General features: G+C 41.5%; 1 protein-coding gene across 1 annotated transcript; it reads left to right on the forward strand.

The window, feature by feature from the left end:
• Positions 1-1,401: 1,401 nt before the first annotated feature.
• Positions 1,402-16,625, forward strand: LRP11 (low density lipoprotein receptor-related protein 11; the record flags this gene model as incomplete). The annotated part of the gene is made up of 7 exons (XM_010292376.1): positions 1,402-1,620; positions 2,628-2,794; positions 6,802-6,943; positions 9,036-9,161; positions 9,931-10,143; positions 16,091-16,192; positions 16,471-16,625. Coding segments are annotated over 7 exons (1,124 nt in total), but the record flags the coding sequence as incomplete, so codon positions are not given.
• Positions 16,626-26,871: the final 10,246 nt, after the last annotated feature.

Here is a 26,871-nt window from a genome sequence, read left to right on the forward strand (position 1 = left end):
ACCCCTAGCCTACTCGCTGGTGGGGTGGGGTGAGAAGCAGAAAAGGCCTTGCCTCTGTGTAAGCACTGCTCAGCAATAATGAAAACATCCCTGTATTATCAACACTGTGTTCAGCACAAATCCAAAACATAGCTCCGTACTAGCTACTATGAGGAAAAGTACCTCCATCTCAGCTGAAACCAGGACACTGACTTTCCTTCTGTGCTACTCACTAGTGGTGAGCAATGGGAGGATTCATCAGAGACATGCAGGAATCATCAGTGAAATAACTTTTTGTAACACAGCTTTCATTCCAGCTAGCTGGCAGCTTCATTATTGCCAGGCCAAGTCTGAATAAAGGATGGAGGAAGCAGAATAAATTAAGCCTGTTGTGTCCCCCCACCTAAGAAAAAAGTGTTGCTCATAAATGCAGCCCCTTTTCTAGAAAGCATCTCAGAGTGTTGATCTGGTATATCAGTTTCATATCGCTTATTTGCGTTCAACCTAAATAAAAGTTAGAAGTTAAAAGATGCTTTCTGAGATTGATTTTTCTGCTAACCTGTGGCTGATAGTCCTTTACTGCTGTAAGTGACTCCTAGGTATGCCTCCTTGCTTTTTTTATGCTGACTTCTTAGAAGCATGTGTTCCCCAGATGTGGAGGTGTTTCACTCGCTAAGGATAATGTATTCCATTGCTTAAAACTTTGCTGTGGAAAAAGAGTCTTTAGCTCAATAGGCTGTCTCCTTCCATGCCAGATGTCTCTCTCAGGCCAGTTTTTTCTTTACTAGAGCAAAAGACGAGCTTATTTGCCATTGATTTACCTTTCTGAAGGTGTTCTGGTGACTTACAAGCAAAGGCATGGTGCTTCCATCCTTTGGGACCAGAGGCTTGAGTCTGGTCCCTCACTCATCTTTAGCAAAGAGCTGGCATGAATTTTTGTGACGTGCCCCAACGTGGAGCGGTCCCGCCATTGCAACTCTGGCTGCTGGAGTATAAAGTTAGTCCAGGAAGACAATACCCTTGCTGCTTAGGACCCAGGGGAAGTGGGGCTTTTTTCTGCCCCTCAGGGCATTGATCGAGTCATTTAAACCAGACAGGTGACAGGAAAGCATTTCCCAGGGTAGAAGTGGAAGAATGGGCTGTGCTGTTTCAGACCCAGGTCAGTCTCTTTTTGACAGTGATAGGTTATAACTTATATATACCAAATAGAAGTTGCCCTGGCACGATAATGATGAAATTTATTGACAATGAGTATTTTTGGTTTTGCACATAAATGCTGCTTTTTAAACATAGTTGATTTTGAGACCGGGATGTATACAAATTAGGCAAAGCTTTCTGTGCCAGCTGGATGAGCAAGAACTGTTTCATACTTTCTATTATTAGACCCCGTTTTCAGTTATTTTTACGTTTTCCTAACTTAAGGTGTTTGCCTCGAATTTTTCTATGCCTTACCTACTTCTGATAAAAACAAGACACAAAAAGTTTGCTGTTTAGTCAGCAATGAAAAATTTTCCCACTGCTCCAATGAGCTCCGTGCCTTCGAGCAAGTTCTTGAAACTGGAGAGGAGCGCCTGCAAGGGAGAATCCCTACACTGATGAGGAAGCGCCTTTTCTTTCCTTGTGCAGCTTGGCCCATGCTGGGTGAAGCTACAGATTTGTGTTTGGCAGATGCTTTTCTGAGCTTCATATCAGTATCCTTTACAGGATATCCTTTGCAGAGGTTGAAGAGCAGGAGGCACCTTGGCACTTCAGGGTGCTGGGAAGATCCCATGCCTGGAATGCAACTTGAGCGGGGAACTGCAGAAAGATACAATCTTGTGGCTAAAGTTGTCAAATACTGACTTGTAGAACTATATTTTATCTCTCTCTCTTCCCTGCACTGCCTGAAGGTTTCAGAGCAAATGACTTAAACCATTTCTCACAGGCCACGTCACTGAATGTACCACGGTTTTTGTTAGTCTAACCTGAAAAAACCCGGTGTCTGATTGGCAAACATACTTATTACTCACAATTTTAATCAATAAGAATTGTACTTTGAATATAGCAAAATGCTACAGATCCTAAATAGTCTGAAAATCAAACTTGGAATGTCTTAAATTAGGCACTTAAAATCAGTGGTCATTTCTGATGATTTTTAATCACTGTGTGCACTGCTTCACTAGGACGCCAGCTTATGTTAAAAAAGTCTTTCACTCCTCTAATGATGTATATTAAAAAAGCGACTAAAAGTGTATTAAGTTATGCAGAGTGCTATAAAAGGTGTGCAGTAACTGCTATCTGAACAAGTATGTAATTCATATTTAAATCCATCTTCCTTAGTTCAGATTAAAAAACTACACTGATGCTAACAAACCTGTTTGGTATTGGTATATTAGTGAAACATCCATGTACATAGAGAGGTTTCCTATGCAATGTGTTTCTCATGTAGCACTTACTTCCTGAAGACATTGAATATGGAACAGTTAACTAAAATGTAAGTAGATACACTTTCACTTAAGAAAATGTGCGCTAATGAACATGTGGTGAATCAATAAGTTGCACAGTGGTGAATCAATACCGTGACCAAGAAAAAATATGTTTTATATAAATAATCACTCAATCAGTTTCCCCTGATAATTAACTGGACTTCTCTTTTTTTTTTATTGGAGAAGAAGAAGAATACGATGAACCTCCACGGTGCAAGGCAGGACAAGATATTGTGCTGCAGTCACCTGTTGACTGGGTGCTTTTGGATGGCCGAGAAAGCTCAGATGACCGTGGAATTGTGCAGTATGAGTGGACGTTGCTGCAAGGTGACTCATCGGTTGAAATGAAGGTACACATGCAGTCTCACACATGGCCAGTCATTCGCAGATTTTCGTGTTCATTATAGCACAGTTTTAAATGTAGAGATAAAAATATTATGTGTATTCAAATGGATATGGTTACCAGGCACCAAAATTAGGACAACCGTACAACTTGAGCATTTATTTCATAGAACCATAGAACAGCTCAGGTTGGAAGGAATCTCAATAGATCATCTGGTCCAACCTTTTGTGGTCAGGGAGCCTAGATGAGATTATCTAGTGCCCTGTTCAGTCACATTTTGAAAACCTCTGGTGATGGGCACTCTACCATGTCCCTGGGGAGGTTGTTCCAGTGATTATTTCTAGTGTTTTATACAGTTCATCTGTATGCAGGATGGCATGAGACAACCAGTAGCAAACAAGTAGATGCTAATACTCTATTGTATTTCAGCTCTGCTTTCTTTTGCCATCGTTTGTGCTCACTGCACTTGTTTTTCGGCTTCTGTGTTCCAGGTTAGAGACACCTCAGTAATTCAGTTACTAAAAATAAGAAGGTATTTTCACCAACAGTCTTCTCTCAATGCTTGTGGAGAAACTGCAAAGAAATACGTGGTGTAGCCCTTATGAGATATCTTGGGATACTATTTTATTACATCCATACAATTCAAATTGCGATATAGCCTCAAGTCATTCAGAACTGGCTGACTGTAGTCACCCTTCCGAAGATGTGGATCTTGCAGCAGAACTTTCAAAAGCATGCAGCACTGGCTTAACTAAGCCAGCTGCAATTTGGTTTCAACTTAAAATTAACCATCAAGAGAGGACTTCTTCATCCTGCCCCTCTTTGTGAATGCTTTAGGAGCAGCAGAAAAGGAAAGGGAAAATGTCTAAAACTCACAGAGTCTACTCACAGTCTGTTCACAACCCACAGCTTTCAAGGTGCACTGGCAACTCCACCTGGAGCGGGAGGGATATGTAAAGGGGAGAGTGTGTGGACCATAGACCTTACTGTTGCTGAGATGCTGACAATGGACAGATGATTCTGTGATGACAGGATCAGCAATGGGAACAGTCCAAAACCAAAGAGGTCATGTGTGCCAGTGCCACCACAAGCTGTACCTTACAGTACAGTTGCTGCTTATGTCTGTTCAGCTCAGTAATATCAAAGATAAAATACCAATATCAGCAAAGTTACTCAAGATGTGTAATGATGGAACAAACCAGTTTCACCTAACACAAAGAGCTAGCTAAATGCATTGAAACCTAAAATTGTCATTCATGGAAAAACCCAACGGAACAATTGGTTACTCCTTAGTCTCCTAGAGGGCAGTGTAGGTAATGTGTAGGTAATTGAAGATCAACATGTCACAGTTAGGAAACATGCTGCTGGATGAACCCTGAGAAGACAGTTGGGTTTCTCTGGTGAATAGTTACTGAAATTTATGCACAAGTAACTTTTAATAAACATACTCATCACAGAAAACACAGCAGAGATATTCAAAAGAGTTAAGCCAGTGCTGCGTGCTTTTGAAAGTTCTACTGCAAGATCCACATCTTTGGAAGGGTGGTACAGTCAGACTTGAGGCTGTACTGCAATTTGAAACTGTCATGTCAAAGACCACTGTGAGTTAGTTTATCTTCATTTATTATTTTATTGGCTTGAAAATTAAAAGGTCAAAAGGCTTTGATAAGGAGTGTGAACAGCGTAATACACAGAAAGACTTGAACGGAGCTTTAAGAATACTTGCTAGATATCATCTGGATAAATGAACATTTTTTTATCAAGAGTCTGACCCTTTGCAGCACTGTTTTCTTTAAATAGCAATTAAATACTCTTTAAATTAATCTGTGATGTAATATCTAGAGTAAGGCAAAAAATGGAAGTTAATTAAAAAAATTAAAATTTATGTTTTTACTTCTACTCAAAGTCACTCCATAAAATAGAAGCAAGTCTTATATCCATTTAAACTTGCAAAATTCAGATTAATCTTGGTGATCTCTTTATATTTGATAACAGAAAACAAATTTGACACATGTTCATGCTTAAATAAATACTTTTCAGTTGTGTTGAAATGGGCAGGGATTTCTCCTACAGATATGTACCCTGATGAATGTCCATGATAATGTAATTTTTAGAGTTGAATTAATAATTGTGATTTTTTTTCATACAATCTTCCGTTGCTGTCTTCAGTGCTTTAGATGCTATCCTGAAGTTACGGGGTTTCATGTCATTTATTCTTAGAAAATGATAAATGAATCTATAGCTACAAGGGAGAATGTGACTGTGTTTAAATAAGATAAAAGGCAGCTGATACATTGCACTTGTGTACCAAAGAATAAATAGAAGGTGGGGGAGGGGGCAGGACTACCGTAATGAAATCTTACCCTATTGTAGAAGGAAGCCAGTGGAAATTTTTTTTTCTATGGTGACTGATTATTGCTTCTTAGATAATTTGCTTCTCAGATTGCTACCCACATGCTGTAGCTGTGCAGCTCCGCGACACTTAGGGGCAATCACGAGTTGTTTTTTTTAAAAATGTTGATCATCTGGACATTTACTGTCTGGTTTGAGCCACAGAGGTCGCCAGGAGGAGTGGCGGCATATTCAGAAGTCTCTGGCTCTGCACTGAGAAGAGAGTTGAACTCCACGGCTCATGAGTTTTAAATATGGTATTTGTTCTCCCAGCAGTCATAGTGAACAGCAGCAGGTGTTTTTTAGAGCATATTTATTTCTGTAATACACTAAAGAATAAAATTCTAAGGGGTCATGTACTTCATCAGGAGGTAATCAACAGCATGATCAGATAACTAAGTGCATTTATGTAAGTAGAAAAGGAAAGAAATTTCAGCTAGGAAATTCACTTACCAGAAGAGAAAAATGCGTTTATCAATACATATATTGTATTAATACATAATACTAATACTGCTATAAAACTACATCTGGCTATCACCATATTTATCAAAAATTCCAGTTCTCTTTTAGGTATGAAAAACAACTTTAAATAAGCGAACCAAAGATCTTTTTGTAATTTTTGTTTTAATATTGAAGATAATGACAGAGGATTTTAATGTACCTTTCAATTACTTATAAAAATAGCCCTGTGTGCTTCATTTGTAAAAATGCACTACATGTCCAATAAACCTGCAGCGCTTTTTTGTAGTTACTGAAGTGTATGTTACTGAGTTCTCAGGCTGCTGGAGTTATTTGTGACTGGTAATTGTCACAAGGTTAAAAAAAGTTTAACATTTACAAGTATCACACTCATTTTATACAAACTAACTTCTAAATGACTATTGTACTAGTAACGCCAGCTTGGTACCTGTTTTAAATTATCATAAAATAAGTTATTTTATTAACTTCTTAATGATGTAATCCACTTTAAGTTGTTTCTGTATTTTTATCCCATGACATTCTGAAACCTAATGTTTAGGTCACTCACTATAGATGAACTTATTGCTGGTTCAGAGCAAGGCATGGAAATTCAATGTGGGGCATGGAAAACTTCAGTCCAGCAATTTGTATAAGTTGTAAGTGACTACGTCAAACCATACTGGACAAAGGTGGGCAACCTTATCAATAAAGCAATGCTATCAGTCACCTTATCACAAATCAATATATAGCAAAAGGAACTTCTGTGGATACATGTATATTGTCTACAGACTAACTCAGTAGAGAACAAAATACTCTAATATTTTACCACCTACCCTCTAAAATTACATTTCTAATTACTGAAAAATTGAGTTAAATGTATGTTTCCATTTATTCCTCAGTGCTAAGATCCATAGCTCCAGGTAACTGAGTGTACCATGAAAAACAGTACATAAATGGTAAGTGTGTTTGTTTTTACAAATGGATGCAAAAAAAAGATCAAAACATTACATGTTGATGGTACACATGCTTGAGTGGACCGGCTAGACTTAAGAGAAGTATTTAATCTGCGTGAAAAGCATTGTACAGAAATGAGCTCCCTATTCCTAGAAGTTTATGGACAGATCCTTTATACCAATGTTTTTTTCTCTGTGTTTCTTTAATCAGGTACCACAGCCAGGAACACTGAAACTCTCTCACATCCAGGAAGGCGGGTATATTTTCCAGCTAACTGTGACAGACACTGCAGGTCAGCGGAGCTCTGACAATGTCTCTGTGACCGTTCTGCCCATGGTTCATTCTGCAGTAGGTGAGAAAATGACTGAGCCGTTGCCTGTGTGACACCCAAGGTGTGGTATTCAGAGCAAGGGTCTTGATGGAGACGGAAATCTTACTCTCCATTTCTAGTGTTTTATTTGCATTTATTTATTAATGCCCTTATTCATTACATAATGACATCTCTTGCAGTTTTGAATTGCTGTTTCAAAATGAGGAAGCAAGCAAGCGTCACTTGTTTGTTACAGCAATAATAGTTTCAAGCATTCAGAGGTTCATCCTTACATTGCTAATAAGCGTGCGGGCTTGGAAAAATTAAATACTGCCATATGTATCAGGCACATCCTAACAGTTCATTGTATAGTCAGATGGCGTATGGAATGTGACAAGGCTCATGCTATAGGGAAGAACCAGTTAAAAGCAGTTAATAGTAGGTGTGATGCACAGTCTAATAATAATATTGTCCTGCATCTGTAGTCTAAAAGATGGGATGGTTTCTTGTTTTCATGCATTTAAATTTTTCTGTGTAATGGTTGTTATTGAAGCATTATGTTACTGTGGAAACTGAAACTGGAATTGACCCATCATCATTTTAAAACTCTGACCTCGAGAAACATGTAAAAAGCATAAAAGGTAGAAAGTAAGTTAGATTTCAGTGGCTGTCAGTTCTGCGCTTTCTAATGTAGTAACTTCTAATTACATTGTAATTAGCAAACTGCTAGTATAGATCTGCTGCTCTGGCACAAAGTAAAGGTTAAATAGCATTGTCACTATATTTACCTGAATCAGTGAAAACTTTATGCCAGTGCAGTATCTCTACATGAGAGGATAGTCCCAGTGGCAATAAATTGGTATTACAAAAAAACAGTTGTGTATCTGTTTAGTGACACCTGTATTCCAGTAATGGATAATGGAGTTGTATTCCTAAATGTTTAATTGAGCTAAAGCAGCCAGAGAGGTTTGCTGATTTATTTATTTGCTGCCATCTTATACCAAGATACTGTGGTATCTTTCGGGTGAAGCACACAGGGGATTTGCTGCCTTTTTTCTTTTTCTGATTCCCCAAGTCCGTTTGCAATTCAAGTGCTACTGCTACAATTAAACCAGTCTGCGATGCCTTAATGCACGCAAGACTGGTGCTATTATTAGTACTGAAATTTAGGAGATGCATGTTCGAAGTATGATTTTAGGGGTTTTAAACGGGTGCCTGTGTTCCTGCCATACTTTCCTTAGCGTTGCTCAGCCTTTTGGTACATAGCAGGGTAACAATCAAAGGCTGTGGCTTGCTTATGCAAATCAATTTGCTGTCACAGCATTAACCAGACACTGAATTTGATAATGCTTTACAAAGCAATGAATTACACCACTGTTGGAAAGACAAAAGCATGTATATAAACACTTGATAATTACAACATCAGAATGGATTTCAGGAAAATTTTGAGTATGCAAAATGAAACGTCCAGGAACACTCTCCATTTCCAGAGCAATCTAAATATTAAAGCAGGCAGCAATCAGTTCTTCCAGGTGAAGGTCACTTGTAAGACTTTGTACTAACTCATATTCTGGCATGTGCTGTATTGGAGTCAATGGATTGCTCGTGGGAACAAATTACTTCAGCATTCTGAAGTAATAAATAAATAAATAAAAGATTCCGTATAGTCCGTATGTGTGCATGTAAAATCACGTATTGTCAGAAATACAGAATGTGTATGTAGTAGGAATTATATGTTGGAGAAATGCAGTTACAACCATAGAGATGTCATTTATTTATTTTCAGGACCCTTTTGGGTCTTGTAAGCCTGGGAAGATCTCCTTTCAGCTTAGGCGAGCAGAATTTAAAGTGCTGTAGAGGTGCTGCAAAAGGTGTAAGGTGCTACAGCCTCCAGGTTAAGTATTCCTGTAGTAAAGAGATTGCCAGAGTACTGATGAGGCTGCAAGGAATGGTTATGAGCTATATTAGGTTCTGTGTCAATATAGCATCATATAGCTGAGCCTGGCCTTTCTTCAACTTTCTGCCTTGTTCGTGGTTCCTCTTGACATAGTGTGGTTTTGCTTTTTCCTTGCTACTGCAGATTTTAGTCATTTACTGCTCGGATTTTGGTAATTTGAGATTTTTTTCTCAACAGCCTGTGCCGGGGTTTGCTCTCGCTACCAGTTTATCTGTGATGACGGCTGCTGCATTGACATCACATTTGCTTGCGATGGCGTGAGACAGTGCCCTGATGGATCAGATGAAACTTTCTGCCAAAACTGTAAGTGTGCCAGGCCTCAGTGTAGATTGTGAAAGTAACCGCAGCCTGAAGGACCAAGGGGAATGTGGCCTCTCTTCCCGTGAGCAAGCAGCTTGCGCCCACCATAGGGGCTTTCACTGGAAAAAGTACTTGGGAAGGTTTCATGTCTGCATACAGCAGAATTAACTCCCTTTTCTTTCAAAGAAAATTAAGAAAGAGAACTTAAGAAATTAACTCCCTTTTCTTTCAAAGCATGTCAAAACTGTCCAAGGTCCCCAAATGACAGATTTTCTGTTCTCAACATTTAAACATCAGTTCTTTACTTGCATGATGATTCTGGAAACAAGGACCTTGGTCTTGATCTGAAAGGGTGTCTCAGAGATATGCTTCTAAGTGCAGTTACACACCTTGCAAGAATCTGAAACTGGAAATGTGAGCACATAGGGGAAGCAGTTGATTCACCATCGCCTTGTTCACTATTAGTCATCCTCAATATGTGCCCACACTCACCCAAGTGAACAAAAATGATCAGTGGGAGAACCAGGCTTTCACTGATATTTCAGTTGCTGGATTGCACTTTAGGGTTCATGTGTATACTCTTGCTTAAGAATTGACAGCAGACAATTGTTAACTTGCTGTGTATCTGGAACTCACATTTCATCACGTGTCTGAACCTGATGAACTTGTTTAGCCTGCCTCAAGGCCCATATCGCAGGGTCTTCCATCAGAACACTCCCATTCCCTTCAATTCTATATAAAAATAATGATTTTTTTTTTGCTGTTAACATAGTCAGCCCAGGCCGGAAGACGGTGACTCATGCGGCTCTTGGCACTACCCAGCAAAGGACTCCAGGTCTGACAGAAAACACAGATGAAAACTTCTCTGCAGAAAACACCCTGAAAGCCACTGCCAGAAATCAACCGCTTCTTTCAGTGGATGCAGACATGTCTAACCAATCGCTTTCTCAGGGACCAAAGAAAAAAATCGGTGAATTTGTGCCAGGTAAGAATTAAAATGAACCAGCTTCAATAAAACTTTCTCTCTCAATGTCTTGCACCTGAAATTAATGAAGTTGTCCTTTGGTGCCTGGCTAAGAGTAAAAATTTGCAAATGTACAGAGTGCAAAAGAAGCTTGTAATAATTAAGTTACAACTAGGTATTGCTTTATAAAGTCAAGTCTGGGTGCAAAAAAAAGTTAAAATGTAGAAATGCTAGGGAAAAGTCTTAAGGAACAAAACATGCAGTGAGCTAACTATAAATTCTGCCACAGGTTCAGCTGTGTAAGCTGATGTATAAGGCTCTTTAAATCTGTAGAGCGGTACCTTTGGTAGAACATAAAGTATGGTTCAACGTGGGTGAGGATAATTGCATCTCTCCTAGTGCTAATCGATGACTTTTTCTTCCCCGCCCCCAAGTAGTATCTTGATTATTATGGCCACTTTTTTTCTGAAGTATGTCTCCAGGGCAGGAGATATCCTTTATCACTGTAGAGAAGGCTCAGTCTTTGGTAACAAACAACCCCTGGTCCCCAGTAGTATTCTCCGTAGTGGCTGCAAGCCTGTTGTGAGTCAGTGTGTAGTCATGTTGTTGTCCCAACAGTGGGATCGTATACCTGGTGTGCAACACGCCAATATACGCACGGAGTAGAGGTATTTTATTTATAGCATATTTGCACAGATATGGGTACAAGGGGGTATTCCACAAAACTAGCACACCACACAGAGGAATTACTACATATTTACCCTGTTACATGTTTAGCGAAAACAACAGTGAACAATTTTTGATTCTGTTAACTCCTACCGACCTGCACACTAGAATCTTCCATTTGCCTGAGATATCAATGTTACAGGCAGAGTCACCAACCCTTGCCTTGGTGGAAATCCAGAAGCTGCAAAAAAAGTGTGTCTTTTATGGTTCTTGATGGTGAATTAACATAATCTGAAATGGCAATTGAATGAAAGCAAAACTGCGTGCACAGAGCCTAAAATGAGTGTGAGACCTCCCACTTTTATTTCTTCAGAGTTCAGAATGATTCTTGCTGCCCAAGGTGCAGCTAATTATAAACAGCTTTATTTTCTTGTTACAACAGAGCAGTGCTCAATGCCCTCTGCTGCTGACTCTAGTAAAGGGCACTTCCCTGTCTGGCACTTTCATGTTTCTTCAGATGCTTGTACTTCATCTGCGGAGACCACAAAGGGAGTGAAAACAATGTTCTTTGAGAATTTGACTGCCTCGGTGAATGTGTAGGAGCTGATAGCAAAATCCCCTCTCAAATGTTTCCCCCTTTTCTGGCAATGTAGGTGACCTTGGTGCTCCTTATTGGAATATCTTAAAATTACAAAGTCTGCCCCAAACCCTTCTCGCTCGAATAGTCCTGAGTAACACCTGATACAGGGCCACCCAAACTAAACGTCAAATTGCCAAAGGGCATTGCAGGCTCCAATGGAAAGTCAGCTGCTATGTAGGTCTCAAAAACCATTTGGCTTGTGAATCCAGAAGTAAAACCAGAATTGAGGTCACCAACTTTGGCAACCTATAATCGGAGGTTATAATTGGAAGTGCATTTAAAAGCGTGGCACTTTTTCATAGTCATTTTCTGTGTTTACTCGTTGCACAGTGACTTACTTGCACTGGTTTTGCTCTCAGGTAGCCTTTTGCACAGCAGTAGACAATAAAAAGAAATTATTGTAAAACTAAAAAAATGTGATGGGGCTTCAGTGATTAGTGTACTACCAGAAGCTGTTGTAATCTTTTTAATTTTAAACAGGCAAGATTTCCAGCTGAGTATGTCTGGTTTTAATTCTTGTGGTTTTAATATTGCTCTTTTAACAAGGCTCAGTCAGAATTTAATTTATTTCAGTTAAATGATCCTTAAGGATTCCCTTGTAGAATAGGACGACCGAGTCCTTACTGACCCAGGAGCCCAATACTTTTAACCAAAAAAGCAGCAAACAGCTCAGCGAGTTTTTAAATCACCTACGGATTGGTTCCAAAGAGGATGCATGTGGTGGGACATGAAGAGGTGCTAACTACCTGTGTCCAAAGGGCAACTGCCAAAATCTGCTCTGAGTTGCTGTCTTCTCATACAAACACTTAAACTCCGTAGGAGTCACGTGCTGTATATTAATGATTCCCGGAGGTCCTGAGAGATTCAAGTTCTGCCCCACTGGCAAGCAACCACAGTCTCTATGGGGTTGAGGAGACAGGCAGCTAACCTATTCCTAAGAATCCACCCAGATCCATTAATTAGATTTCACTCCATCACTGCCATCTCAAGGAGGTTACAGACCAAATCTGATAATTAGGTGCTACACAAATGAGAGACACAGAAACACTGGAGCAGCTCCATGAAGCCTGTCTGGAAAACTGTTCAGGAGGGCAATAATTGCTAGATGCCTTGGAAGTTCAGCAATTCCACTGGCAGAAATCCTGTTCTGCGACGGACTGTCTCCTGAGACAGTGCCGAACCTGCTGCTGGTGCCAAGGTAGAACCTGTGCCTCCAAGTCACACTGTAAAGGTCTTTGTTGGATCAAGACAGTAATGTTGCTTGTTGGCCTAGAGTTGACTTTGTAAGCATCCAGGCTCCTGATATACTATTATAAATTCAAAAATAAGTTGTAATGGCTTTAATGTCAACATGGTGAAAAGCTGTCTATTTAAGGTATTTATTAAGGGATATGGCTTTACAGAGGCAGCACAGGTTCCAGCTTTTCACTTGAGAGCACTCCATTCAGGGCTACATTTGTCTTATTTCTTAGTTGTCATTTGCAGATTGTCATGGAAATACAAGCCAGGAAGGAAAGTGTGATGCTCTTAGATCCAGTGACTGCAAGGCAGAGGAGGAGAAGGTGTTAATATAAAGGGTAATTTACATACCGGAGGCAGTATATGGCACATTCTAGGTGGCTGCTAGACGTGATGCTCGATACAGGAGTTTTCAGCTGACTTTTAAAGAACAGAAGTTTTTCCCAAGAAGTTGCAGGACTGGGGAGTTGCTTTGTTTTCTTTTTTACATTTGTTTTTATTACAGTGGTGGTTACAGTACCAATAAAGACAGGTTCCTTCTGCTACTCACCTCTCCATAAGCAGCTTTCATCTTTGAGACTCCAATAAAGATTATCCAATAATGGGACCTCCTCATCAAGGACCACCATAATTATCTCTTCTCCATTTTAAAGGCAGTTGGGCTAAGCTGTAATGTTAGTTAGGCTGTGGGATAGTTCCTCACAGCAGGAATATGAGCTTTAGGCCTGTAAGGGTAATACAAGGGGAAAATTGTCCCAGAATCTATTTTCTCCTAATAGTTTCTCTGTTCCAAATTTCCCTTAACTTACTTTCTGTACTCCAGCAGCCCTGCCATGTTTGGCTCTGACTTGATACAAGCTTTTTACGGATTTATACTTAAGTATGAAAATGTGAAAATATGCAAGTCCAAGGTAAGGACTGCTTAAAATTTCTACCTGACCTAGCAGGGGATCTATTCACAGTAAAGAGGGAAAAACAAACCAACCCAGAAGTCATTCACTGTTGGCAATGGGTGAATCTTGTTCTGCTCTCCTGCCTTTCCAGTGGGATTCTTCTACAGCAGGGTGACTCCAGGGGAACACCAAGTCCAGCTGAGAGAACCTCCTCAGGCACTCAGGGCATGGAGTCTTTTGCCACAGACTCATGGTTTACTTTTGCCCAAGCTGGAAGGCCAGACATTTTCTTCCATAGTTGGAAGCAGATGCAGGAAGAGGCTTTTGATGTCAATAAAGGAGTCCTTTCCCTTTGCAGACATATGTCCATAGTAACGCAAATTGCATCTTCTCCAAAGGTCAGCGCAGCATTTCTGCATGGTTGCCACCAAAGTGCCCTGGCATCCTTTTCCAGGGAAGCTTTCAAGCCCAGCTGCATATTCTGGCACTGCTGCACTTGTAAATGAATATAGCAAACATACAGTAGCAGCAAAGCACGCTGGAGTGAGCAATGGTCTGGTTTCTAAGCAGCAATAGCCAGTCTAGCAAACACAGTCATGCAGAGGGATTGAATTCACAAGCAGCCTTAAGATTTGCATTCCCCAGCATAGCCAACTCAAGTGTATAAACCACCATAACAGCTTTGCATTCCCCTGGCACGGGGTCTCTGCCTTTCCCCAGGCTGCCTGCGCCAGCTGTTGTGCAGTACTCGTCAGGGCTGGGATTACAACGTTTGACTGAGTGCCCAAGCCTTAGTCATGTTTTTCCTGCGGAGGCAGCACCAGCAGTAGCCGTAACCTAGATAGGGTAACTGGAAGTGGCTATAAATTGCAATTTCCTAGCCATGGGCTAGAAAATAAAGAGAAAGTGAACACAAAATGAAACCCACATAACATGCTTTACGTCAGGCTCCTAAACCTGTTTGGGGAAATCTCTTTCTTTTCTAGTTGATAACAGATTAAGATGTTGAGTAGTAATGACTCTGACAGCCTCTCCAGTCCTATAAGAACAGCCACAAGTCTTAACCCTACAAGCTTTATTGAAAGGATTTTGTTATTCTTCTACCCTTCCAAAATTTTCCCACTAAACTTCTCTCCAGATATATTTGCCAAATGTCTTTACAAGTGGTTGACTTAAATATTCCCTTTACTCAAATGACAGGGAAACAAATTTATAAAACAGGCATTCAGATCTAGCCTTGTGGCTAGCAGCTCTAAGAAGGGCGTATGTTGTCTGGGTATTTCCAAAATAAAGACAAATATTAATTTAATTTCACTTAGGGAAGACAGAAGCAGGAAACAGCTGCTGGTTTTGGTCTCAATTACATTCAGCTTATTTTGCACAGCTCTGCTACCATACAACTTCCTTAAAGCCAGTGCAGTTTACACTTAGGACTTCCTTAAGTTCCCTTTACATGCCAGAACAACTTAAAAAGCCCGAATGAGAAGGAGGGCTGTGGCTTGTTTCTAAGGCATTTCCTAGCAGGTGATGTTAGTGTTTCTGCACCCCTAGCTGTAACGGGTGCAGGACAAGAAAGCCAGAGCTTGGAAGGCTGTGTTGTGCCTTAGAGTGGAGACATTAGCACTAACCTCATGCTAGTATCAGTGAAACAATTTAAGCTTTAATTAATGGTCGTGTGTATTTGCTGCTGCCACTGACAGGGATGCATTCTGCAGTGTTTCAGAGCTGGTGGTGGTGGGTAGGAGTTACGCATGGTGTGTGTTCCAAGCTAATTGACTTAAACACTTCCTTAACGCCCACCACTGTATGTAATTCCAATTACAACGTTTCACATTCATATTTTACAGATCTTGTAGCATAGTATGTTTCCACTGGCATTGTCACACTTCCGAAGGCTGCCAGCAAATACAGCACAGCACAGTCAAAGTGCCCTTCAATATTTATCAGTAAAAAAGAAATACAGTCATTACATTTAAAAACATTGGCGTATTTCTGATTTTTGCGAGGGTGTGTTGGTGGATTAAGCTGTCACTCTTGCACGAAGCATCCCCATAGCTATTTGTGTAGGACTTCAGTGGGAGGGCAGGAGGAGGGAATCCCAGCTGAGTTACTCCCTGCTCCTGTGAAGCAAAACTGCAGCCGCCTGCACTCCCAAGATGAACACTTCTTGGCAGCAAACTATGCGTTATCTCTTCTTGTGTAGTTACAGTGCTCTGCTGTATCTTTGGTCGATACCCCATTATGCAAGTTTGTAAAAGAATTTATATCTGTCTTTTTTTCAGTGGAAAATGACCCACATGTGTTTGTTTGAGATGCATTGTGGTTCACAATGCAAAATTGAATTTATATTTTAGCTTTAGTTTTCACACTATTCCAAAAATTGTACAATAGGAGTCAGAAGTTCTTAAACTGCTTCCCCCCCCCCCCTAAATTTAATTCCTGTCACATTATTTAATTCTAGCGTTCTGTGGATAAGACTTCCTGAGTCACTGAACAGCAATATTTATTTATCTTGCTTGACTTTGTGCAGATAACAGTTCCTCAGGGAAAAAAGCAGATGATAAAAATGGGAATGGCATAATTGTGCCAAAGAGGGATCAGCTTGGAGGTGGTCGTCCAGTCCCAGAAACAGGTAAGACTGACCATGTGAATTCATTTTGAATTATGTTAGTTTTTCAGTCAGGTACTATAGATCCAGATACTATAGTAATGAATTGAGTAATATACTTCCATATTCTGAACTGTCCCTAACTTGTATGATCATACAATTTAGTTTCTCGGCATGAGTTGCTCCAAATATTAGCACTTAAGTGATACACTAGCTGTATTTTTAAAGAAAAAAAATCAGGTTTTCTCTACTGATTTCTCACTGTATTAAATAAAGTGTAATTTCTCTTAACCTCATTGTAGGTGCTGTGTTACCCTTAGCCTTAGGCTTGGCCATCACTGCTTTACTGCTGCTTATGGTTGCTTGCAGACTGCGTTTAGTGAGACAAAAGCTTAAAAAAGCTCGACCTATTACATCCGAAGAGTCCGATTACCTCATCAATGGGATGTATCTCTAAAAATTGGATTTAGGTCAGTTGTTTTCTCCCCTTTCTCCTGTGTCCATGAACCTCTGCCTCTATAAAGGGACCAAAACCTTTAGTTTCAAGTGTAGAAGCCGCCGACGAGATGAGGAACATGTTCTTTCCCTTCGGTGATAAAATAAAGAAGTGGGTAGATGCCCATGCTCAGAAAATAAGAAGCATTCAGGCTCCAAAGAGTAGCTCCAGCTGGCTCTTGTGCAGAAGACATTGCAAGGTGGGGACACTCCAAACTGAATGCAGGGTGCCCTTACCCTCCCTGCAGCAGTCGGGGTCCTGGTCGCGGCAGAGCTTGCCCCAGGGCCAGGGCACCAGAGCAGCCAAAGCCCAGCAGCTCTGGCCGCGCTGGTGGAAACGTAGAGGGAAGCCTGTGCCACCCTGCTCTTCTGCGCGCTGCCACCACTGTGCTCCGCTCTGGGGACCGAGATGCTCCAGACCAATGGGTTACTTCACTGTCCAGCAGAGACTGATTTGTGTCCTTTCCACCTGATGCACTGGGAGTATTTTCATTAAAGAATTTGTCTTGCTTTGTTAATTAAAAGCAATTGCTATCTAAGCACCAGCTTTTGTAACAAAATTTGGGATTTAAGGAACAAATCCTCTTTTCTTTATTTGTAGTTTAAACCTCTGTGCAGCTAACAGAGAGTCACGCTTAGTAAATGCTAAAATGAAAAAATACAAGCCATCAGTGGATGAGGTTGGACTTACCAGTGCTCGACAGCAGTCACGTGCAGTCCCAGAGCTATGTCTGTCCCCGGAGCTCAGGGCCTGTTCAGCCTTTTCCACCTCTAGCTCAACACCCTCCATGGCATGAGAGCAGCACACAGTGGCTCTGACCTGAGACGCCGCAGTGTAGGATTCCTGGTGGTTATCCCATAGCTCCCTGCAAAGCTTGAAAGCTTCAGCGACCTGCCCTCACCCCAGCAAAATTCTCATAGAATTAGAGCAAGTAATTGGTATGTGTGAGTGAACTTCAGATGTGTTAACAGTAAAATGTGTACAGTACATGTTATATATACACATATATATACACACACCATGCTGTCCATCTTGTTTGACTGCCCAAGGATGTCAGATTCATCACGGGTCCCAGTAAAAACAGAGGCAAATGAGGCATGCATCTTTTTGTATGTCGTCTTTTGTACTTCAGTAACTTCGAGTCAGCAAGAATATTGCCATGGTATACAAATAGTTCCTCAAGTTGCTCGGTCTTGATTACTTTATGTAAAATAGCTCCAATAAACCTATTTTATTCTTAGATTTCTTGCATTGCCTTTATTTTCAGCTAAACTTTGTGCTATGAGACCATAGCACGAAAGCAGACAGAAGTACATTTCTCCTCTCTGTGAAATAGCCTTAAAAGAAGGTGGAAACGTGTATGGTGGGAGAGTTGTTGAGGTATTTTGTTGTAGGAAGACTGAGAAGAACAGAGCATCTACCTCCCTGACCCATCTCTCCAGCAGTACTTCAGCGGAGCAGGACAGCAGTCGCAGAGCTGGCCGTGCCAACCACTCAGGGAATCGGGTTGCCAGTGCTCCTTGCTCAGAGCCCTCCTACCACGTCAGGCAAAGTCTGGTGGTATGTACTTCAGCCTTACACTGGGTCCAGGAGACTGTCTGCTGGCGCTGCCCATTTCTGACTTGGGAGCATGGCCTCTCTTCCATCCCAGCCTACAGCAGGCATGGCAAATAGCACAAGACCCCAGAGACCGCATTTTATATACAGCCTTCTAGGAAAGGCACACTGCCCATCTGGTTGGGGTATTATTTCCCACCATGGAAATTTGTTTGGGGTTTTAATGAAATCTCTAATTCTCCTTCACTATCTTACCATAGCAGCAAGAAAAGTAGTCTTTTTCTCACTGTGCCCATAGTGCTTCTATTACCAAAACCCGTTACTCCGGCACGCAGCCAGCAGGAGAATGAAAGGTTTGTTTTTGTTCTTCCGGGCAGGACAACAGCAAGATCCTGCATGGAGCACAAGCCAGCCAGCACAGCCGTGGTGCGAGATGCTGCTCAGCTTTCCAGCCACCTTAGCCAAGAGCAGGCTTTGCTGCTGTGCTGCTGCGAGTGGCGTCAGCCTTCATGGATTTCGCATATGACAGCCAAGAATAAACACCTCCAAGCAGAGCTGGAGCGAGAGCAGCAGACAGCGAGCGCAGCGCAGGAGCCTAGCTATCACTACGTTATAGTTGCCACAGTCTTCCCAGAGACTCTTCTTTCTAGGAGGCGGAGGTGGTGACAGTTGCCACTGTGCAGACCACCAGCCGGAGGCCTCTTACTTCTTGAGTAATTGCAAACTCCACAGCTGGACTGAAATAACCACAGCTGGACTGAAATAAAAAAAGTTTGCTCCTTACCAGAAAGCCTGGGCATTGTCAGCTAGATGAAGAGCAAGACAAAAGTTAGAAAAATGACCGATTGGCTTGGCAGCTCCTGCAATACACACTGGTCTCAATAACATGCGTTTTCATTTAATAGCTTTCATGCTATTCGACTTTAAATAAGCGATACTGAACTGCAGAGCCAGAGCATATCTGAGCACTAGCAGAAAAAGCTGTGGCACGACACCCTTATTGACACGCTGGGGGTGCTGCGCCCTTCTACCCAGGCTGCTCCCAGCCCTTGCCTCCTGCTGACGCCACTTCTGTAGCCCCTTCCCAGCCGCTCCCAAGGTTGGGGCTGGCTCTCCGATCACAAAGGAGCGCTCAGAGCAGGCACTGCTTCTACCCCATCTTCATGGTTGCATTGCTAACTGCTCCTCATGCAAACTTCAGGGGGTTTTACACAGTGTTTTACTGCAGCACAAATCAGATATTCTGTGTGAAAATCGTTACAAGGTCGGTCAGATCTGTTTTTCCTGTCCCAAACACTGGCATGTGTCTATCCACACGTTTGGGACTATGTTCAGTCCACCTATTTTTAATACCAGCATGGTTTAAACAGATAAGCAGAGAATACCGATTGCTCTGATAGCGTATACCTGTGGATATTAGTCCTCTGCGTATTAGGAGAGGTCATTGAAATTTCTTCTGTCGGTGTATGTTAATGTTGACCAAGATAACGTCTTTCTGTTAGATCGCTTTTTCTATTTTCAACTGTTTTGCCCTTCAGACCAACTTACATACACTTAAGGGTACAAATTTCAAAGTAATACTTACCTGAGTTTTAGCCACAATTAGAAGTCGTTTTTTTCTGTAACATGGGTTGCCTGCTGCCCACTTTTGCGGGGGATCCTAGCCTGAACATCCCCGCTGTAGTCTTCCTATAGCACTGCAGGATTACAGCAGGGGCAGTTCCACAAGCACATTTGCAGAACAAAAAGGCTGAAATAGGTCACTGTGATGCTCCATTTGCTTTTTAAATCCCAGATAAAGCATATGAGTTTCAATCCCAAACTCCACAGAGCGAGTCAGAGGCACGAACCAACAGCAACACAAACACGCCACCCCAAAACAAAAGGGAGCCTTTCTAGTAAGCCCCAACAGAATTCACAGTCATGCGTCACCAAGGCCTACGCTTGCTGCTTGCATGAGCGTCAGGAATGGGGATTTTTTTAGCTTTTGCCATTAGAAACCGAAGAGTAAAAGCGAAGAGAAAAACTAGAGAAGATTCAGAGCTGCTGGATGTAAACAGCAGACAGAGGCAATAAATACATAGGAAGAAAAGAGCCCATGAAACAATCGGCTTCACCTGAGTAAGAAAAGGGCAACATGCTGTAAACAGGGAACATTTAGAGGAAAAAAAAAATGTGTAGAAGTAACTTTGTTATATATTTTTCAACTAATAGTTACTTAAAACAAGCCAGGAAGTGAGGATGTAAGGCTACAAATGCAGTCGTACTACAACAGAAACACTTGCTGAAGCCTGCACTCTGCACTGGAGCTCCGAAACACAGAGAGAAGTCTAGACAGACTGAATCAGCGCAAGAAGCCAGTTCAGAAACAAGTTTTTAAAGATACCTGCTAGAATTTTAATTTTTGCACTTGTAAGGCTTCTGGCTGGCAGTTACAAACCCCTCACAAATCCATGAAATGTGTATTTTGAGCAGACAAGGCAGAAAGGTTCAGTGCTGTGAAGGACAGAGTCACAGCTTGCAAGGATGTCATCAGCTGCTCGGCCAACAGAAATGTTTAATCCTGTTTTAAAGAGGGCAGAGCAAGACATTTTAACATAGTTCTTCAACTACCAGATCCTAGTGCACAAAAGAGATGCATTTAAGACAGCAACATTCAAAACAAACAACTGAACAGCACAGACATAGAAGGAGCAGGAAACTTGAGTGGGTGCAGGACTGGAAGGGACTTGAAAGCAGGCAGCGCAATGGAAACTTGGGACTGTGGGGAAAGCATCCCCAAAGACTCATTCCATACACAAGAGAAGACTTTCCTGAGGCTGCCTCTATAGGCAGAGACGACGAGCTTCTTCAGCGCTCTGATCAGAGCATTAGTCTAAGCAGATGCTCTGAATCACCCATTTCCCTAACCAGGGGCCTTTGAGAATGTCCTCCTAGTCCATAAGGCACCTGGAACAAAAGTTACTTGATTAACCTCTGGTGCCCTTTCTCCATTATAGCAAGGAAAGGATTTGGCAGAACACAGTAAACAAGACACTTAATCTGTTCACAATAAATACACCTAAGATGCAAACATATGCCTAAACATGACTGAAAATAGGACTTCAGCTTCTCAGTAGCTTCGGGGAATGTTTTCGAGAATGTGTAGCAGGTCAGTTCCTCAGAAGCGTATGATGAAAATGGCTGGACTACAAAGAAACACGAAAAGATCCAAGTGGGATCTCGGAGAAAGTCTGTGAACAATCTTTATGAAAACAATCTGTTGTTGCTAAAACAGAGTTTTGTTAAAAAGGCACAGGATTAAGTCTTTCCAGTTTTCAAGTCTGGTGTGATGAGACACAAAGTGAGTTCTTTCCATTTCTGCTTCCTGAAGCTTTCAGACAATTTTCAGGGGCAGCTGGAACCCCTCCATACATATTTCAGCAGTAACTATGTCCATTCAATTAATAATTTAAAGAAATATGATTTTAATTCCTGTGCACATTCTGCTGAGCATCTCATTAAAACCCTGCCCAGAGCGCAAGAGAGTAACAGCCTTTCACAGGAGAACTCGGAATGCGTCGTGACACTGCGTTACGAATTTGTGCTGTGTATAAACCTAGCACCCGGAACAGAAAGCAGCCCTGTATGTCAAGGATTAAATGTGGGAGGTAAACAGGACACATATAGGAGCGTTTATAGGATCCCTGCTTGTGTAAGGCCAAGTTTTAGTCCATGCCAGTTTCCCCGAGACCTGGCTGAAAGGCATGGCAACCCAAACCTTGCCACCGGGTGCTCTAGGCACACAAGCACGTCTCGATTACGGTAAAGGCAAAAGGGTTTATGACACCTTAAGAATGTCTGCGCACTTCGCACCACTGGTCTTCAACCTTTCACAGTTATAAACAGACGGACAAGAACTCAGATAGAGCCAACAAAAGCAAACTGTATGCGCCCACAAACCCAACTTAAACCCCATGCTTGAATCCATCTACTGTATACCACAGCGTTTCAACTCTGATTTACACTTCCTGACGTGCACAGTCTGGACATTCTGAAATGCAAAAGCCCCATTCCAGACCTCATCATCTCCTGCATCCCCCTGCACACATGCTGCCTTTCAGGGAGCACTTCCCCTCTGTTTTCCCATTTGGTGGTGGTTTTGTCCTGCACAATGTGCCTGCATGACCTCATCACACCTTTTTGCTGAGCCAGGACCACTGTTCATTCGCTTCAGCAGAATACCTCTTCCACATCACTTGGGACAAAGAACAAGGGTTCCATAAGGGTAATTAGTATTGTTGATCTTTTCCACCTCAAAAAATCAGCTGAATGGAACCAGAAATACAAATCACAAGCTTGGTTTGCGTTACTCATCCTTTGCATCATGTCAAAATCAAGATGGAATTGCGATCATATTCTCTTTCTGTGAACGGCATTTAAATCGAATGCAGCACGTCCTAGGGTACATTGATGAGTAAGAGGAAGAGAACACTGCTGTTGCAAGAACAGGTTAGAACCTTCTTTCTGGCAGGAACGACAGCCTTAGTTCAGAGTTTTCCTCTGGGCATTTCAGTTTACCTCTTTGTGCCAATGGTTAATTCCACAGTCCCTCCACACTCGAAAACCCTGGAGCTTGTCACCCCGTCACAAAAACTCTGCACACGCGGAGAGAACTGCTGCCAGCTGGACGCTCCAGAGCCTGACATGCAGAGCTCCCCCGGCTCTGGGCGTTACTGCCCACTTCCAACTCGCTGACTCCGAAACGTTTCGGGAATCATCAGTGCTGACGCACACCCTCTGTGCGCTACCTTCCCTCCAAAAAATAATCATGTAATGGTCTCTCTGCCCTGAGGTTAGCTGGCTAGTTTGCACGGAAATAGTAAATTAACAGGTTGCTACGTACACAGAAAGCATCCATACGGCACGCTGAACTGCTCTTCTCTGCGGAGCACCCACAGCTCTTCGCGGGTTTTTAAGATACAGGTATGGGCTCCTGGTCCCCTGCTCAGGCTCCGGAGGTCTGCTACTGCCTAATCCCTGGAGAGAGCCAGCCGAGTGACTGCTGCTGGTTCAGCCAATCTGTTCCCCCAAGTCGTTCTGGCTTAGAGGCGATCGTAACGGTCTGGTGAAACATCACTGCGCCTCTTATAAAAAGATCAGCTTTAATCCTTGTGTTGCAAGAGGCAGATCACACGCTCCTAGCTCGCTGGATTCAACCACAGACGGCAGGCCAAATTCACACATTGCGCACGCAGCCTGTTCCCCAAAACACACAAATGTGAACCAAAAGAAATTCCAAACAGCCAAGAAAAACTTCACTTATATTCCATATGGTATTACTTGCTAACTGATGCAATATGCTGCAATACATTAATTAGCTGAAAACAGACACGGTGTTCTGGCCATTTAGTAAACCAGTGTTTTCATACATGCTTGCTTGCTTTTTGGGCATGCAAAGTCCCATGAAGATTTAACAAACCCAAAACCCACACCACAAAAACAAACAGACACCTAGATACAGCTTACTCTCAATTTGTTTTATTTGGCAAAGTAGCAATTCAGACAGTTCACACAGCATTTATTCAAGCTCTTCAAATCTTCTGCATTTCAACTTGTCCTCTTCTCCAAGAAGTTTTTACTTCAGAACCATTGCTCCATCATGGAGGGGTTTTCATTTTCCAATTTCTAAATGCTACTTCTGGATACTCCTTTCTGCCCGAGTACCTTGGCTATCACCAACCCCTTCAGTGGAACGGGTGCACTAATCCCAACAGCCTTGGTCCCTGAAGTCTTACACCTCCTGAAGTGGTTCTCCCTAAAAAAGCTGTCGCCGGGTCTCAGCTCTATCACCTCTTCCAGGTTAGGCTAGCTTATTACACTGTGTCCAGAGACAAGAATTTGGATACAGTTGATCTCATATCTTTCATTTAACTGATTAAATTAGTGAGAAGATATAAATAAAGCTGAACTCAAAATGAATGATACAGTGACCAAAAGGTTGAACATTAGCATGCATCATTTAAGATATTTCACTTCAACACCAAGAACTAGATTCACAGTTGATTGTGGGTTAGTACAAATTTGTCAGACGCAAGTGGGTTTTTCTGAATTGTATTTTCTAGAATACAGGCTATATTAATTGCTTTATAAGATTAATCTTTGTGTATGTGCTCCCAGGCTGCAGTCAGATCGGGAGGTGGTACATTAACTTCCAAACATCTACATAAATTAACTGATACGTATCTTTTACACAGGAATAGGATGGGATGGGGCTGACCTTCAAAGGGAAAGTTATTTAAAACATTCCTCTCTCATTCAGAGGCCTCTGAATTTTAACCTTTATGCTTTCAGGGATTAATCCTATCACAAAATTATTGCTGTTCCACTATAAAAAGTCAAATACATTTTGCAGGGATCACTATGGGTTGGTTTTATGCAAATTATTTTATTCTAGAATGCTTTTTACCATAAAAAAGAAAATAATGATAGCATGCTGTTTACTTTAATTCCTGGTTGCTCAAATCTGAGCAAGATGACTCAAGACATTTCCTCTCTTTTCCCAAAGCAGCTCAACTTACTGTACTGCTTTGTGATTTGCTGTTGACATTTTACAGTTCCAAAACAGAAAACCTGGGGCAGGAAAAAAAAAACCTTTATAGCTTTCCAGATATTCTTCTATATGAAAATTGAAGAACTGCATCTTTATCTGTACTTAGTAGTCCAGGATTCATTATTCCTTCTGCATGTATCACATTTTCTTTGTATAGCAATTAAAAATTCACTTTATAAAAAGCCAGAATTTTTCCTGGGTGCCCACAGTTTGAAAACCGAGAGCATTAATACAGCAAGCAGCTTTGCCAAAAGCAACTTTCTTTCAGAACCAAACTGGATTTTATTTTTTTTTTTTTTTTAAGAATCTAGCAATCCTTATCTCAGTAGTCTTCTGCATACTGATCCTAACCTCACACACAACCCCCCATTTGCTTTTAACTCTGTTTGGCAAAGTGACATTGCATAAACTGTTCAGAACATATTTATGAATGGCAAGATCCATGGGCATCACATCAGTAGTGAGCTATAAACCAAAACAGAATTTCAAGACTGTTAATTAATTTTAAAAGGGAAGGGAAAACCATGTCTGTTTTGTCCAACTTGAACAGCAATGTTTGGTAAGAGCAGGCACCCACCTCTAATGTCTTGAAGTTTAATATATACAAATGCCTGGTTTAAAGGTAATAAAGCAGCTGATTGTATCTACTACATGCTAGTCTATGACACCATGTCAAAAGCTTAACAAGGAAGTTCATCTCCTTTTAGTAGCATCTAGCAGACATCGGAACACAGAAAACCTGGTATTACCTACATAGTGTTGTAAGGTGCACAGAAGCAGTTTTACCAAGGGACACAGGAGCTGAGAAGTGAATGTTCAAGTACCCCCATCAAAATTAGAGTTCACAAGCTGTAGGTCTTCGTCTGCAGTTCTGCAGAAATTCACTTTGAACAGATGAAAGTAAAATGAAGGCATGTTAAATAAAACAGTGCCCACAAAACTTTCCACCACTTCTTTATCAGATTTGCCTTGAGCGTCTAAAAAAATAAAACAAACACCACGCTTTTCCATGCTGATAACAACAGTATAACGAAGTCCAAAACAAGCTGCAATGCTGTTGGTTTTCAAAAAGCTTTTAGAACTGGAGATGAGCAGTCCACTGTAACACTACATTTGGGTCAAGATGATGTAGCTTTTACAATTCATCCCTGTAGAAAGAAAAACACATGCAGTTACATTTCTCCTCCCCTTAGAAATCATTTTGAAAAGTTTTGCTACTGAATCAGATTACACTTAAGTGCTCAAGCACATCAGCAAAACTTCAGAAATCTCTTCAAGCATTTAAGCAAAAAACCAAAAAAAAAATCCAAAAGGAAAGGCAACAGCAATCCCATATCATCTCATACTATTATGTGATGTACCATGAAATATGGGTCCCTCTATTTTACATATAATGGATCATTTGCTGTAATAAACATCCCCTGCACCACACAGCTGGTTACACCTGTCATCGAAACTCTGTTGGCTACGTGCTGGCAAGAAACTGAGCCAACTTACTAGACAGAATATTGGCAAAAAAACATTCTTTGTAGCTGTCAAAAAGGCAAGTTTAACTTCAGCTGCAGTCTCTCAAGAAAGCTAGGAACAGAATCTCACATCAATCTCACATCAGGGGGTACAAACTGCATGATTTTATTTAGCAGGCGAGCTCGATTAGCTCCTGAAGGAACCATGCTAAGTCAGGACTAGGTTATGGAAAGGGTGTGGGCAGGGTGGATGGTGTGTGCCTATTAAAAGGAGATTCAGGGAGGAGAAAGAACGCATCAAGAAGTCTCTCTACATCACTATGAGGAATCTACAAAATGCAGGTTTTTGTTCCTGCAGGACATTAAACACACTAAAACAGGAAACCCATAGAACCCATATTCCAACAGTGATGTTATCATATAGAATCATAGACTCTTTGGGTTGGAAGGGACCTTTAAAGGCCACCTAGTCCAACCCTCCTGCAGTGAGCATGGACAGCTTCAACTAGACCAGGTTGCTCAGATTTGTTTAAATATTTCTAAAGCATTAACTTTAATGCAAAATGCCCATCAAATCTGAAAGCTGTGCACT

This window comes from Phaethon lepturus, unplaced genomic scaffold, assembly GCF_000687285.1.
Source record: "Phaethon lepturus isolate BGI_N335 unplaced genomic scaffold, ASM68728v1 scaffold18130, whole genome shotgun sequence".
Classification (NCBI taxonomy): Eukaryota; Metazoa; Chordata; class Aves; order Phaethontiformes; family Phaethontidae; genus Phaethon; species Phaethon lepturus.